The sequence below is a fragment of the Babylonia areolata genome, chromosome 1 (genome assembly GCF_041734735.1).
Source record: "Babylonia areolata isolate BAREFJ2019XMU chromosome 1, ASM4173473v1, whole genome shotgun sequence".
In the NCBI taxonomy this organism is placed as follows: domain Eukaryota; kingdom Metazoa; phylum Mollusca; class Gastropoda; order Neogastropoda; family Buccinidae; genus Babylonia; species Babylonia areolata.
The window spans coordinates 21,660,553-21,676,504 of record NC_134876.1 but is presented as its reverse complement, the minus strand read 5'-3'; the positions used below and the strand labels follow the sequence as shown (position 1 = coordinate 21,676,504).

At 41.7% G+C, this 15,952-nt stretch overlaps 1 protein-coding gene across 1 annotated transcript in view; it reads right to left on the bottom strand.

Moving 5' to 3' along the window:
* Positions 1-15,952, bottom strand: part of LOC143286623 (uncharacterized) — a 177,678-nt gene that overhangs the window by 68,623 nt on the left and 93,103 nt on the right. Inside the window, exons 94-111 of the mRNA XM_076594665.1 lie at positions 15,327-15,464; positions 14,873-15,058; positions 13,894-14,031; positions 13,055-13,231; positions 12,421-12,543; positions 11,901-12,095; positions 11,353-11,475; positions 10,553-10,744; positions 9,877-10,032; positions 9,026-9,211; positions 8,139-8,258; positions 7,248-7,433; positions 6,162-6,290; positions 5,195-5,377; positions 3,410-3,538; positions 1,666-1,869; positions 599-721; positions 1-32 (exon numbers count right to left, since the gene is read on the bottom strand). The exon at positions 1-32 is cut by the window's left edge and continues 145 nt beyond it. Of these exons, the coding sequence (XP_076450780.1) occupies positions 1-32; positions 599-721; positions 1,666-1,869; positions 3,410-3,538; positions 5,195-5,377; positions 6,162-6,290; positions 7,248-7,433; positions 8,139-8,258; positions 9,026-9,211; positions 9,877-10,032; positions 10,553-10,744; positions 11,353-11,475; positions 11,901-12,095; positions 12,421-12,543; positions 13,055-13,231; positions 13,894-14,031; positions 14,873-15,058; positions 15,327-15,464 (2,720 nt within the window). The remainder of the gene's footprint in view (positions 33-598; positions 722-1,665; positions 1,870-3,409; positions 3,539-5,194; positions 5,378-6,161; positions 6,291-7,247; positions 7,434-8,138; positions 8,259-9,025; positions 9,212-9,876; positions 10,033-10,552; positions 10,745-11,352; positions 11,476-11,900; positions 12,096-12,420; positions 12,544-13,054; positions 13,232-13,893; positions 14,032-14,872; positions 15,059-15,326; positions 15,465-15,952) is intronic.

The window sequence follows — 15,952 nt, the reverse complement described above, 5'->3', positions numbered from 1 at the left end:
GGGCGCAGGCTGTCATAGGCTACGATCACAAGCTGTTGGGAGCAACATAAATACCATCAGTCTTGATCTTTTAGCCGTTAGGACCAATATAAATACGGTCATTCTTAACCTTTTAGCTGTTAGGACCAATATCAATACCATCCGTTTTAATCCTTTTTTTAGCCCAAACTCTTCCACTGATAACCATGACAATTCTTTTTGAGCAAAGGGAACAAACTGAAAAAGGGATTAACATTTCTCTTAATTCAGAGTTGCTACTATTGTTTTACAATTATCTCATCAACAAATATGTTGTTTTATTTCAACTTTGACCGACGATTAGGAAACAGAGCTCCACAGAATTTATTTTTATTCCCAATAACGAAACAGATAACATGCAGACTGCATCAGAGCTTTAATTTCATATGACCGCAAAGAATACATTTCATGCAATTCATATTCTCGATTTTGTATATAAAACCAAAATGCTCTGATAAATATTATGGAAACTGGAAGTTGAATTGAAGTATCTGTACACAAAATATCATTTGTAAATGTGAAAACACATCTGAAATCAGAATGTGAAATATTCAAAACATTTGTTTTTAATTCCACACACCTCGTAAATGAAAGTAGAATCAGTCTTCAAACTTCTGCTGGCAGACACAACGCCTGTTCGGCTGTCCACTTTGAAGAAGAATGGAGCCTGAAGATTGCCCCTAACCGTGTAGACAATCTCTCCCTGAAACACACACAGCAAAGCTTGTCATGAAAGGAAGTGTATTCTGGTCACATTTACGAATTACACCTCCTTAGGTCAATCCACGTTTTCCTAGAAAATCGGCTTTTACTTTTTTCAGGGCTTGAAACAGGGATGAAATGGGAGAAGTTTTGTATACTATGCATCCTCCCCTTACCTCCACCCCACTCCATTCACAAAAATGCTTAATTATGAAAACCTGTGTAAACAGATGAAGCATTGCTTTTTCTTCCCAGCCAAAAACCATGATCCACAAAGTGTATCAGAATGCTGATGACTTACCTTGACTAATATTCAAGTCCCCTCATACAGTAACCTTCACACTGATTCATCAGGACTATCAAAAGAGAAGACAAGCAGCACAATGGTCAGATGTAACTGTAGCACAAAGAAGGTACCATGTCCAGGAGACGGCAAAACCTCCAATCTGAATGAAGAGACCTTTTTTCTTTGATTTTATTGTTGGCGTTGTTACTCTTGTTGTCACATTCACCAAAGATTAAGGTGACTATGATGGAATTATCTAAAAATGAAGCGCTGTCACAACTTGGCGCTCGCAAGCAAGGATGTTTTCATTCTTAAAATCTCTTATGAAAATTAAAGCCCCTTACCACCACTGACGCTATCACAATAACAACAACAAAAAACTTATTTTCCAGCAAGGTGGTGAAGTCTATGATACATATAGATTACAAGTGTGTCGTGACAGTAAAATATTCGGCATACAACGTAATCATGTAGCAACAATAAAACCACACAACAGAGTCAAAGCAAACCAAACCCGATAAAAACATGCACTTTCCACCATTCAATTCAGCACACACACACACACACACACACACACACCTGGCCCTATACACCCATCCACACACACACATTTCCCCCATTCACCTGCACAGCATCAACACACTGTATAAAGACAGTACCTGCAGGTCTGGGTCCCGTGCAGACACCTGTAGGTACTGAGCGTTCTGCTCAAACGCCGTTTCCAGGATGGTCCAGCTGTAGACATCGGTGAGTCTGCTGCCAATGTAAAACTGAGGGGGTTGGTCTGTGCCCAGGGTGAACTGCAGGGTCGTCATGCATGACTTGCTGGTGGGGCGTCCCTCATCAGAGGCCACCACGGTGAACTGTGGAAACAGAGTTCCTGTGAGTGCGTTTCTTCTCACACACTGTTCCTGTGAGTGTGTTGTTCCTGTGAGTGTGTTGTTCCTGTTGTTCCTGAGAGTGTGTTGTTCCTGAGAGTGTGTTCCTGAGAGTGTGCTTCTTCTCACACTGTTCCTGTGAGTGTGTTGTTCCTGTCATTGTGTTTTTCCTGTGTGTTTCTTCTCACACACTGTTCCTGTGAGTGTGTTGTTCCTGTGAGTGTGTTTCTTCTCACACTCTGTTCCTGTGAGTGTGTTGTTCCTGTGTGATTCTTCTCACACACAGTTCCTATGAGTGTGTTTCTTCTCATACAATGTTCCTGTGAGTGGGTTTCTTCTCACACACTATTCCTGTGTGTTTCTTCTCACACACTGTTCCTGTGTGTTGTTCATGTGTTGTTCCTGTGAGTGTATTTCTTCTCACACTCTGTTCCTGTGAGTGTGTTGTTCCTGTGTGATTCTTCTCACACACAGTTCCTATGAGTGTGTTTCTTCTCATACAATGTTCCTGTGAGTGTATTTCTTCTCACACCGTTCCTGTGAGTGTGTTTCTTCTGACACACTGTTCCTGTGAGTGTGGTTCTTCTCACGCTGTTCCTGTGAGTGTGTTTCTTCTCATGCTGTTCCTGTGAGTGTGTTTCATCTCATACAATGTTCCTGTGAGTGTATTGTTCCTGTCAGTGTGTTTCTTCTCACACACTGCTCCTGTGAGTGTGTTTCTTCTCACGCTGTTCCTGTGAGTGTGTTTCTTCTCATACAATGTACACACTGCTCCTGTGAATGTGTTTCTTCTCACGCTGTTCCTGTGAGTGTGTTTCTTCTCACGCTGTTCCTGTGAGTGTGTTTCATCTGATACAATGTTCCTTTGAGTGTGTTGTTCCTGTCAGTATGTTTCTTCTCATACAATGTTCCTGTGAGTTTCTTCTCGCACTGTTCCTGTGAGTGTGTTTCATCTCATACCATGTTCCTGTGAGTGTGTTGTTCCTCTGAGTGTGTTGTTCCTGTGAATGTGTTTCTTCTCATACTATGTTCCTGTGAGTATGTTGTTCCTCTGAGTGTGTTTCTTTTCACACACTGTTCCTGTGAGTGTGTTGTTCCTGTGAGTTTGTTGTTCCTGTGAGCGTGTTTCTTCTCACAGTATTCCTGTGAGTGTGTTGTTCCTGTCATTGTGTTGTTCCTGTTAGTGTGTTTCTTCTCACACACTGTTCCTGTGAGTGTGTTTCTTCTCATACAATGTTCCTCGAGTGTGTTTCATCTCATACAATGTTTTCTCACACAAGACAAAAAAAAGGCAGACGGCCTCACTTCAAGAGACAAGAGACAAGCAGAACCTGACAAAGTGATACTTTAGAGAGGAGGCAAAGCAAGAAAATGAAAGACAGGGATAGGCAAAGAGCCACAGACATAGAGAGAGAGAGAGAGAGAGAGAGAAGAACAGACACAGAGAGGGGCAGAGAAAAACAGGCAAAAACACACACACACACACACACACACACACACACACACACACACACAAAGGGCTTACAGTGAAGACTGTGTTATCAGGCAGGCCTGTCAACGATTTCCTCAGGATGATGTCCCCTGTGTCAGAGGCCACCAAGAACTGGTCCTTGTCCTCAACGTCAGCCGTGCCGAACCTGTACACCAACTGCGTCTGCACACACCAAAAAACTCACCACTGCAATTCAATACAATGCAATGCAACAAAATACTCTTTTTCTTCTCCTTCATTCATGGGCTGCAACTCCCACACTGACTCGTATGTACACCTTTTTTACCCTGCCATGTAGGCAGCCATACTCCAATTTCGGGGGCAACACAACGCAAAACATCTTTCTCAATCCAAAATACTGCATGCATGTGAAGGCTCCTTACTGACAGTCTCACAGCCTACAGTCAGATCTGACACACACAAGAACATGGCAAAGTAAGTAAAAAGTCAAAAAGCAAGACATCAGGCTGAATATATATATATATATTTATATATATATATATATAAAAGGCATGCAAGCAGTAAAAAAAAATTTTTTTTAAGATAATTAATTTGAGAAGCACTATAAAAAAAAATATTTAAAAAACCACCATTTCTGAATGAGATATATTACTATGATTTCATCAATAAAAATTCTTAAACGACAGTTCTATTACGAATAAGTCATATTCTTGTATGAAATACGAGATCTGTTCAAATTTATCGAGTGCACTGAGAAACAATTTAAAAATTCTACTCCCAATTAATCATCAGAAATTCTTACAATATTGTGGTTTGTGTTATATTAAACATTGATTTGTGTGATATATTCCTAACATGCAAAAATATTTTCCATTTGAATTATTTCTTTAAATATCATTACTGGACATAGCACATGTGGTGTAGCATATTTCAAACAGTCTGCAATTATCTGAAACCCTCCTTGAACCTAAAAGTGAAATGGAAGCTACCCCTTTTCCCACGCTCTAGACACCACCTTGAAACTTGTAACAATCCGTCCCTTTTTCCACACTTTAGACACCTCCATGAAACAAGCTGCCCCTTTTTCCACACTTTAGACATCTTGAAACAAGCTGCCCCTTTTCCCACACTTTAGACACCTCCATGAAACAAGCTGCCCCTTTTTCCACACTTTAGACATCTTGAAACAAGCTGCCCCTTTTCCCACACTTTAGACAGACATCTTGAACAAGCTGCCCCTTTTCCCATGCTTTAGACACCTCCATGAAACAAGCTGCCCCTTTTTCCACACTTTAGACACCACCTTGAAACTTGTAACAATCCGTCCCTTTTTCCACACTTTAGACACCTCCATGAAACAAGCTGCCCCTTTTTCCACACTTTAGACACATCCATGAAACAAGCTGCCCCTTTTCCCACACTTTAGACAGACATCTTGAAACAAGCTGCCCCTTTTCCCATGCTTTAGACACCTCCTTGAAACAAGCTACCCCTTTTTCCACACTTTAAACACCTCCTTGAAACAAGCTGCCCCTTTTTCCACACTTTAAACACCTCCTTGAAACAAGCTGCCCATTTTCCCATGCTTTAGACACCTCCTTGAAACAAGCTGCCCCTTTTCCCACGCTTTAGACATCTTGAAACAAGCTGCCCCTTTTCCCACGCTTTAGACATCTTGAAACAAGCTGCCCCTTTTCCCACGCTTTAGACATCTTGAAACAAGCTGCCCCTTTTCCCACGCTTTAGACATCTTGAAACAAGCTGCCCCTTTCCCCACACTTTAGACACCTTGAAACAAGCTGCCTCTTTTCCCACACTTTAGACACTTCCAAGAAACCTGAACAAGCCGTCCCTTACCCCGTCAGGGTCTACAGCATTGACTCTGGCCACCACAGCCCCTGGCAGACTCTGCCGGTCGAGGGTTTGCTGGATGCTGGGCGGGTTGCACTGCGGGGTCCCAGGATTACGGTTGATGGTGATCGTCAGTGTGCTGGTGGCCTGGTTGTCTGGGTAGGCCGTGTCGTAGGCGATGAACACCAGCTGGAAACGAGCACAAGGAAGATGTGTACAGAGACAGAGGGCCAAGTAAAGAAAGGGGATGAAGAGAGAGAACTCAGAACTCAGATGTTCAATGCACATCCGCCTTTGGCCACAATGCATGTGGTGTGGGTGGCAATGGAGTGGGGGAAAGGCTGGGGTAGGGCAAGGGGTAACAAAGTAGAATCTTTGTCTTATTTCACTATATTGTACTACACTTTTCTGTTATAGTCACTTACTCACATCCATCAAAGGTATCTGATTTACGGGAGCATCAATGATGGACAGAGAGAGAGAGAGAGGGAGAAAAAAGACACAGACCTAAGCAAGGAAAGGGGATGAAGAGAGAAAGAGGGGGAGAGAGAAAAACGCAAGAACGATATTGTGACACTGAGAACTAATTCGGGAGAAAAGGAACACAGAGAGAGAGAGGTGTAAAGATGGAGGGGGGAAGAGGGGAGAGAGAAAGGGAGACAGAAAGGGAAAGAGGGAGAGAGGGAGAAGGGTGGAGGGAGTGACAGGTACAGGGGGGGGAGATGGAGATTGACAACGAGAGAGAGACACAGAAAGGGTGGAGACACAAAGAGAGAAAAGGGGAAGGGACAGGTACAGACTTAGTGAGGGGAAAAAAGCAGGCTGACTGAGACAGAGAGGAATGGGGAGAGAAAGAGACAGACAGAGAGACACACACAGAGAGAGGAAGAGAGAGACAGAAAGAAAATCTACTGTTCTAATTGTTCAGCTACTGCACCATTGAAAACTGAAACAGCAACAGACAATGTCTCACCTGGTAGTTCTCCAGAAGCAGGATGTCCTGACCCAGAGAGTTGTTCAAGGTCACCTGGCCACTAACACTGTTCACTGTGAAGTACGACAGAGCAGGGTAGTTCCCAACCAGCTTGTAGTTGATTCTTTCCTGAAATGTCAATCACAGCCAAGCAATTGTAGTTGATTCTTTCCTGAAATGTCAATCACAGCCAAGCAATTGTAGTTGATTCTTTCCTGAAATGTCAATCACAGCCAAGCAATTGTAGTTGATTCTTTCCTGAAATGTCAATCACAGCCAAGCAATTGTAGTTGATTCTTTCCTGAAATGTCAATCACAGCCAAGCAATTGTAGTTGATTCTTTCCTGAAATGTCAATCACAGCCAAGCAATTGTAGTTGATTCTTTCCTGAAATGTCAATCACAGCCAAGCAATTGTAGTTGATTCTTTCCTGAAATGTCAATCACAGCCAAGCAATTGTAGTTGATTCTTTCCTGAAATGTCAATCACAGCCAAGCAATTGTAGTTGATTCTTTCCTGAAATGTCAATCACAGCCAAGCAATTGTAGTTGATTCTTTCCTGAAATGTCAATCACAGCCAAGCAATTGTAGTTGATTCTTTCCTGAAATGTCAATCACAGCCAAGCAATTGTTTTGGGTGTCTGTCAAAGAAAAAAAAAAAGGAGACAACTCTGGTAAAGATATGAAAAAAACGAAAAAAAAAAAGAAAGTGTGAAGGCAAATGTGTTATCAGAGACTGTTCACCGTTCCTTAGATACAGCTTAAGCTAAAACTTCTATGTTCGTTCTTCTGCAGCCACCCTCTTCAATCTAAAACTAAAGCAAAAATTCATTCATCAATTCACTGAGAGAGAATGAGAGTGAGAGTGAGAGAGAAAGAGAGTGGGAGTGTGTGTGTGTGTGTGTGTGTGTGTGTGTGTGTGTGTGTGTGTGTGTGTGTGTGTGTGTGTGTGTGCGCGAGAGAGAGTGCATTTGTGTGTGCATGCAAACAAATGACAGCAAGACAGCATGAGATTGTACATGGTATGGTGTGTAATAATAATAATAATAATAATAATAATAATAATAAAATTAACTACCAATTTACCTTCAAATCGCCGTCAGTGGCCGAAACCTGGTACACCACAGAATTGACAGGACTGGTGGTAACATCCTGTGATGCAGGCAGGTTGCTGAACACAGGATCACGAAGATCTCGAGTAATGGTCACAGTCAAGGTTGCTGTGTCTGTCTTTTCATTCAATGCCCGCTGGTCTCTCACTTGAATGTTGAGCTGGGAAAAAAACACCACAACAACAATGTATGATTGTATCCGACTATGACCATCAGAACTGCAGAGAAGGCAACTGCTGTCCCAACTATCTTGGCTAGAATTTGATTATAGTGGAGAGTGTCTTGCCCAAGTTACATCTCCACTCACTCGGCCAAGACAGTTTTAGGACAGTCAGTGTTGGGATGGCTCCCAAAGGCCAGCTAGCCCCCAAGGCTGCAACACTTAAAGCCAGTGCAGTCTTGCCTTCTAGTTGGAGAGTCATAGTCAGAGTCATGAAATCAAAATGCAACTGAATAAACATAATAGTGATGAAAGTATACAAAACTATCCCAAGCATATTTACAGCTCAGCAAAAACTGAATCTTGCTTCAATTGATCAAGTGACCTGTTTGTCTAAATACCATGGTAATATGGTCTTACCAAGTCTAAGGGTCTACACTATTTGATTTCAAACACAACAGCCTTCAACTCATTCAACAATTCACACAAACATTTTTTTTTATATAAAACAAGACATACATAACAAATGTTTAAACAAAAATAATCATAATAATAATGGGTATTTATAATGTGCTCTTCAGCACTGGCCACTATAATGAAGACTTACAAGCAAGACAAATATAATGTATCAGTGACAAAGCACACACACACAGACACACACACACACCAAACTGAAAGCTGCCGTCACAATAGACAAAAGCTTACCAGGTCAGACTGGTGTGTGGTTCCCATCAAACTGCGAACCAGACTAACGTAGCCAGTGAAGGGATCGATGCTGTAGTAATCCCCACGAGTGCTGGGCAGGATCTCAAACAACAGCTGATCCTGGGATTAGAAAATGTCATGATGTGTAAGTTCAGCCAAACTTTATTCATCAAATACATCTGAATAAGCATCAACATTTGACACTTTTTTTTCTTTTTCACAATTCTTGGCTTGTTTAAGTCTCTAAACACCACATTATTGTCACATTAAGTAACGAAATATTGTCACTTAAGTTACGAACAACTTTTCCAACATGCGTTATTAGCTCCACCAATAAAAATAATTTTCCTGTGAGCACTTTTCTACAATAATTTTACTCAAGCCTTCTCTCTCTCTTTGAAACACATGCTATTTGCTATATGTGTGTATTATTTTCCTGACTGAATTTCTTGGGTGTGTTGCTTGTAATGGTTGATTTTGATGTTATGCGGCTTTGCCTCCCCTCAACCCCTTGTTTTTCTTTTTCTCTGAGGGCAAGATGTAAAACAAGCTGTATAAGCTTACTCTGCTACCCTCATAAAGCTCCTTTCGACTTCTCTCTCTCACTCTCTCTCACACACACACACACAGACCACACCCCCATCTACTACCACCCAACACATACACCCAAAACACCCACCAACCCACACCCATCCATCCAGACACGCACCGACACACTTACCCACACCCATACCCCCCCCCACACACACCCACACACTTACCCACACCCACCATCACACTTACCCACATTCATACACACACACCCACACTTACCCAGACCACGCACACACCCGCACACACCCGCACACACCCATCCACACGCCCATGTTCACTGACACCACTCTCACCTTGTCTGGGTCAGTGGCAGAGATTCCGGTGAAGAAAGGAGGGCCTGGCGGGGTGGACTCTGGGATGGTGACAAAGTAATTTGTGCTGTTCAGCTGAGGGGCATTCAGGTTCCTCTCCATGGAGATCAACACCTGGGAGGTGTCTCGCACGTTGGGGTAAGCCGAGTCGTACACAATCAGCGTCAGCTGGAAAAGGGGCAAATCATGAACTGGTTGGCGTATCAGATGCAATTTGCACTTTACTACAGAGAGCACATGCGTGCACACGCATGCACAGACACACACACACACACACACACACACACACACACACACACACCACCTGCACACACACACACACAACCCTTTCCACTGACATTTTTTTTCTGCCTGTGTTAGAAAACCTTGCTACGAGACCTGTCACAGTATGAAGCTTGGACGTAAGTATTCTTAGTGTGCATACTTTTGAAAAGTGTTGTGTTGCTAATTCACAGACTGTAATATTACTTGCAATGGTACCTTGATGCTGACACTGCCTATTTGAAATGCATGCTGACAACAAAAAACATGATTCCACAGTACAATCCTTTTCCAAAGAATACATGTTCACAAACAAAACATGAGTTGACAGTACACTCATCTTCAAAAGAACATCTACTGACAAAACAAAATTATCTCACAGACTATTTTCAGTCCATGTCATTCTGCTCATAACTATCAGGACCTTTACAAGAAAGAACCTTCTTCCACTCCTGACATAAAAAAAACAACCAACAAACACCCACATGAATGTGGGAATAAATTTCTCATTTCTCTTCATTGAAGAAACAGCAATCTGCATTCTGTCTTGGCACGACCAAGCAAATACGTACCACGTAGTTGGCTTCCTGATCTCTCCTCATGTAGGCTCCATCGCGCACAACCACGCTGACAAAGGCTCTCTTCTGTGCTGTCAGCTGGGTGGGAGAGCCCAGCGTGAAGAAGGCGGGACCAGTGCTGTTGCCCACGATTTCAAACACCAACTGGCCCTGGGTGATTTAAAAGACCCAACAAGGGTTAGCTTCATCTCCCAAGTCTCTATTCGATCATTTTAATATGTTATATAATTCAACCAATTATTCATTTGTGTGTATTTGTGTGAGTGTGAGAGAATGTGAGGGGCAGGGGGGTGTGGGGTGTCTGTGTTTGGAGAGAAGATGGGAATGGAATGTGGGAAGAGGCATGTGAGTGAGTCTGTGTGTGTGTGTGTGTGTGTGTGTGTGTGCGCGCGTGTTGGGGGGAGTGAACAAAATCAGTAGATAACTGATGAATAGAAACTCCCCACATATCTATCATGGTATGTTTCTATTGAAAGAGAAATAATAGGCAGGCCCACTCACACACACACACAAACACACAACACACAAACTGGTTTTTGACATTAAAAAAAAAAAAAACAACCTTACTTCAAACCTTTCTTCCACATACTCTAAATACACTTGTAACAAGTTCAAACAATACACACAGATGCGGGCCACTAGCCAACACAGCTGCGAGCGGTCCCCCTACCTTCAGATCCTGATCAGAGGCTGACACCTGTCCCACGCTGGTGCCAGTGTTGGCATTCTCACTGACTGGACCAAAGTTGTACACGTTCTGCGAGAACTGGGGATCAAACTGATCGCGTGTAATCGTAATGGTCACCGTGGCGACAGCCTGCCGGTCAACAGGTTTACGCTGGTCACTGGCACGTACGTTCAGCTGGGAGGGAAAGAACACATGTGTTTAGATCATTGTTCTTAAAAAAATGGTTCAGGTGGCTAGCTGCTGAAAAAAAGTCAGTCACTCTCCCTATTCTATTATATACAGATATGAAATTCTTATCTCTTTTTTTTTTTTTTTTTGCATTTAAACGTTAAAACACTCAGCTCATATGATTATGTTTGTGTTTGGGTGTGTTGTGTGCGTGTATTGTGTGTTTGTGTGTACGTGTGTGCATATGTCTGTGCCTGTGCGTGTATGGCTGCATGTGGGGGTGGGGTGGGGCGCACATGCATGCGTGCATATTTTATTTTAATTGTTCAATTTCATGTAAGCATTATTTACTGGACTATTAAATTGCTTATTGGATTTAAAATGTGCTTTTACAGCAGCATGTATATCTGCACTGACGTTTTGATTTGCATACATGTGTGAACACACTGGAGTTGTAGAACTGTCACAACAGATTCCTCAGTGTGGAATTCAGGCTGCTCTCCCTAATGAAAGTGCATCACTTCAGTGACAGCGTTACCCCAATTCTTATGTCATTATCATAATATTATCATTATCATCATTAGCATTACAAGGTGAGAAAAACACCCACTCACCACATACTGGTTGACAGTGGTTCCGAGGAGGGACTGGGTCAAGATGACCTGACCGGTGACCGAGTGCAGGAAGAAGGCAGAGGTCTGTGGGGTGCTGCCCGTGATGGAGTAGGCAATCACGTCCTGTCATAATAATGGTAATAATGATACTGATAATAATAATAATAATGTGGAGACTTATATTGCGCGGTTCCCTGCTTTCAAGAGCAGGCTCACCACGTTTTACAGTAAGAACACATATGTAACATTTCAAAGGTATAATAATAAAAATGCGATCAAACTATTCATCACCCACATACTTACTGCACATAAAAGGTACATGGTACCAAATGTTGCTGTCAGACAGCAACTTACATGTTCTGACAACTTGATATATTACCCAAACGTTACTGTCAAACGTTAATTTACATGCACTGACAACTTGACATAATAACAAAATGTTCCTGTCAGACAGTAATTTACATGCATCGACAACTTGACACGACACCCAAGTTTTGCTGTCAGACAGTAATTCATATGAACTGACAACCAGACACACTAACACCTACCCCGTCAGCGTCTGTAGCGGACACAGTCTCAATGACCTCCCCTGGAGGAGTGGTGTCAGGGATGGTCACTCTGTAATCATTCAGGCCACTGGAGTACTGGAACTGTGGTGCATTCTCATTTCGAGTCACGTTGACTTGCACAGTGCATGTCACAGTCTGAGAAGAGACTACTGTAAGGGTGGCTCGCACCAGCAACTGCAAAAGAGAACATGGAATAGTTAATGTTCAGTTCGTGCTCAGTGACACACACACACACACACACGCGCGCGCAAAAAAAAAAAAAAAAAAAAAAAAAAAAAAAAAAAACACACACACAAACACATACACTCATGTAAATGCACACACACACACACACACACACACACGAACACACAAACAAATACACACACAAACACACAAACAAGTACACACACATACACACACAAACAAGTACACACACATACACACATATAGACATATGCACACATAGGAAGAAATAGATGTGGGTCTTTATTTTCAATGTTTCCCTGCAGTCACACACCTGATACGAGGTGAGCTGAGTGTTATCGGAGCTGAGGTCCCTGATTATCCGGACGTCACCCTGACTGTTCACAGAGAAGTAGGTAGAGCCTGGAACACTGCTCACCAACGAGTAAGTTGTGGCCTGCAAAGAAATCATCGTGAAAAAAAGTTCAAACTGAAATACTTACTTCATGATGATCAACAGCAAGCATCGGTAAATGATTTATGTAAGCCAATGATTAAGTTGTAGACTGCAAAGAAATCATCAAATGAAAAAAAAAATCAGACTGAAAATACATCCTTTATGATGCTTAACAGCACACATCAGTAAATGATTTATGTAAGCTGTTTTTGTTTTAGGTAACTATTTTTGATGATATCCATGAATTATTTATGTCATCTGGGGAAAAAAAAAGTACATAATTGCCAGTGGTCGATCCAGGACAAACAGGCATTAAATAAAACATGCTGTAAAGTTGTTCTTTTATGTGTGTTTATTTTGTTGCTTTTTTAAAGGAGACAGAAATACACCGTTTTCAGCAGTATGGTCCACACTTGTTTCTAATGCACACTGTACAAGGCTACGGGACTTTAAACTTCAACCCTTTTCAAACAGTGCTTTAGATGGCAGATAAAACAAGTGTAGCACTCACGACTTGTCCTGTAGAGACTGTGCCAATCACAGTGTTGACCAGTGTGTTTTCAGAGGTGGAGAAGATGAAGGGGTTTGCGTTACAGGTCAGCTGAGAGGGGTCTTTGATAATGATCACCGTCACTTTCACCGTGCCGGATCGCTTGGGATTGCCGTTGTCTGTGGCCGCCACCATCATCTGTGTGAAGCAAAACAGAAGGTGGATTAATCACGCCTGGAGCATCACTGAAATATGCCGGCAGGCAGACATGCAACATTACGTATAAATGCATGCCAGCATACACACAAGAACACACACATATACAGACACACAAAGGCACACACGTGGACTCACTGCCACACACAAGGAGACCAACACACACACACACACACACACGAATACACCCCCCACCCACCCACCCACCCACCTCCACACACACAAGCCCCATCCGCCTCAAGACCTCAAATAAGCCTCTCTATCAAATGTTGATGCAAAGAGCATTTGTCTTATTTTGTTAACACATTCATCCCTGCATAGCGCCCCTTCCCATTCATTCAGTTGTCCAGCCCTCAGAATATCACAATGAATGAATGAATGAATGAATGAGTGAGTGAATGAATGAATGAACTTGATTTCTATAGAACACAGAATTTTCCACACTTTAATTGTGTATTCACATCGCTGCACACAAACACACCCACACACACTACAACTGATTTATGTAACTGAAATAAAACAGTACATGCCTTTGAGCTAACATTGTAAATGATATGCTTTTAATGCTTTGTTTTTTGAAGAGTGCAAGCAAGAGGGAAGACGTTTTTCTAATGTTCTCCAGGAGAAAAAAACAAAAAAAACACCTCAAATCTGTCAATGTTGACCAGCCCGTCGTTTCTTTTCAGGACTACCTCACCGGTGTTGGGATAGATCATGAAGTATTCCAGACCATTGTTCACACTGCCGGACAGTATAGAGTACGTGATGGTAGCTTCTGGGCCCTGATGAAAAAGAAAAAAAAATTACATGGCAAATCAAAAGTAAAAATTCACAACACAGTAAATGATTCTTTTTTTTCTCTCTTTTTAAAAAAAAAAAAATTCTTCCCCCTGACTGTCTTCTGCTAAGAATACCATTAATAATTAAATCTTATCTCATAATACCATCGATTATCAACTGTCTCTGTCTTCTCGTCTTCTCAGCCTACTCAAACACAGTAGTGAAAATTTGAAATTTGACATCATCGCTTATAAATAGTGACAGTTAAAAACTAAAACGGCAATCAAAATAAAGTTTGTTCTGGTATCCATGATGACTTTCTTCTTATTCAAATATGAATCCAGAACTAAGACATGGAAAGAAACAATTTAAAATACAGTAAGTGTACTGCTCAGATTCCTTTTAGCTATCCCAAGAGGTCAGTTAGCACATACATGTTATGTACCAAGCAACAGTCAGTCCAGTGTGAGAAGATGGCAATCATTCCTAGTATTGAATGATAGCAGAATGATACATGAAGGATGGATGTATCACTCATGTAGGGATTGGGGTTGAGAAAAGAGGCAAAGGGGGCTTGGGGGGAGATTAAACTTTTCAAAGACAGCAACTGGTGGTGAACTGAATTCTAAGGCACTGAGAGAGACATTTGTTATGCCTGGAATAGTAACAATTTTATCATCCTTTTCTTACAAAAGAAAAAGTACACACACAAGCACACAAACACACACACAAATACCCCACCCTCACCCCCCACATACACACACACACTAACCCCCCCCCCACACACACACACACACAAAAATGAGTCAGAAAGAGAAAGGAGGAGGAAAAAGAAAAACTCACAGTGTTATCGCCATCAGTAGCATTGACATCAGCTATAATGGTGCCAGGATTCTCGTTGAAAGGAATGCTCTTGATGATGTCTGGATGTTGGAACACAGGAGAGAAGTTGTTTCTGGTGACCCTGATCAGCACGGTGGCCGTGTCAGACAGTCGGGGGATGCCTCCGTCACGCACCATCAGCCGCACCTGAGCAATAACACAACGAATAATCACAATAATAATCTTCTTCTTCTTTCGTTGGTTGCAACTCCCACTTTCTCTCGTATATGTACCATATATATATGAGTGGGCTTTTACATGAATGAACCAAACTGTGTGACAAAGCATCGACTGTAAAATATTTGGCACTGGGGAGTGTTTTTCGCATACAGAAACTTGGCAGTGAAAGAGTTAAAGAAAACTCCACCATCACCAACTTTACCCAACACAGAAGAGAATTCCAGCTTGTACGTACCACATACTGTGAAGCAGTGTCAGCTTCCAGGGAACTTGCACTTTTAACGCGTATGACACCTGTGTTCTGGTCGACATCAAAGAAAGCTGTGGCACTGCCATCCCCAATCATCTGATACTCCAAGGTGTTAAAGGGAGCCTGTAAAAAAATTTTAAAAATTTTATATATATATATATATATATACCAATTTAAAATGTGAAAATACAAATCAAAGAGTTCAGAATACAGAATACTTTATTACCTCCAACAATAGAAATTCATGGTGGTGTATGTTACATTAACAATGTTCAAAATTCACAGCCATTACTTATAAGACATAAAATGCTTAAATGTTCAGTTGACATAAACCACATATACAAACAATATTCAGAATTATCCATACATATGCAATTATGACAACAAAAAATTATGCAAAAAAATACTGCACCTAAACATAAGTATATGATTAACAGCAAGATATTCAACAGTATTTTGAATTGATACAGAGTAAAGAACACACAAACTTTCTCCAAACCAGAAGAGAAAACAAAATGTCAGGTCAGTCAAGACGAGGTGAAATGACCAAATCATCCACATCTTCCTCGGTCCGCATGAAATTCAAATCAACTTTTAAGAAAATGAAAATA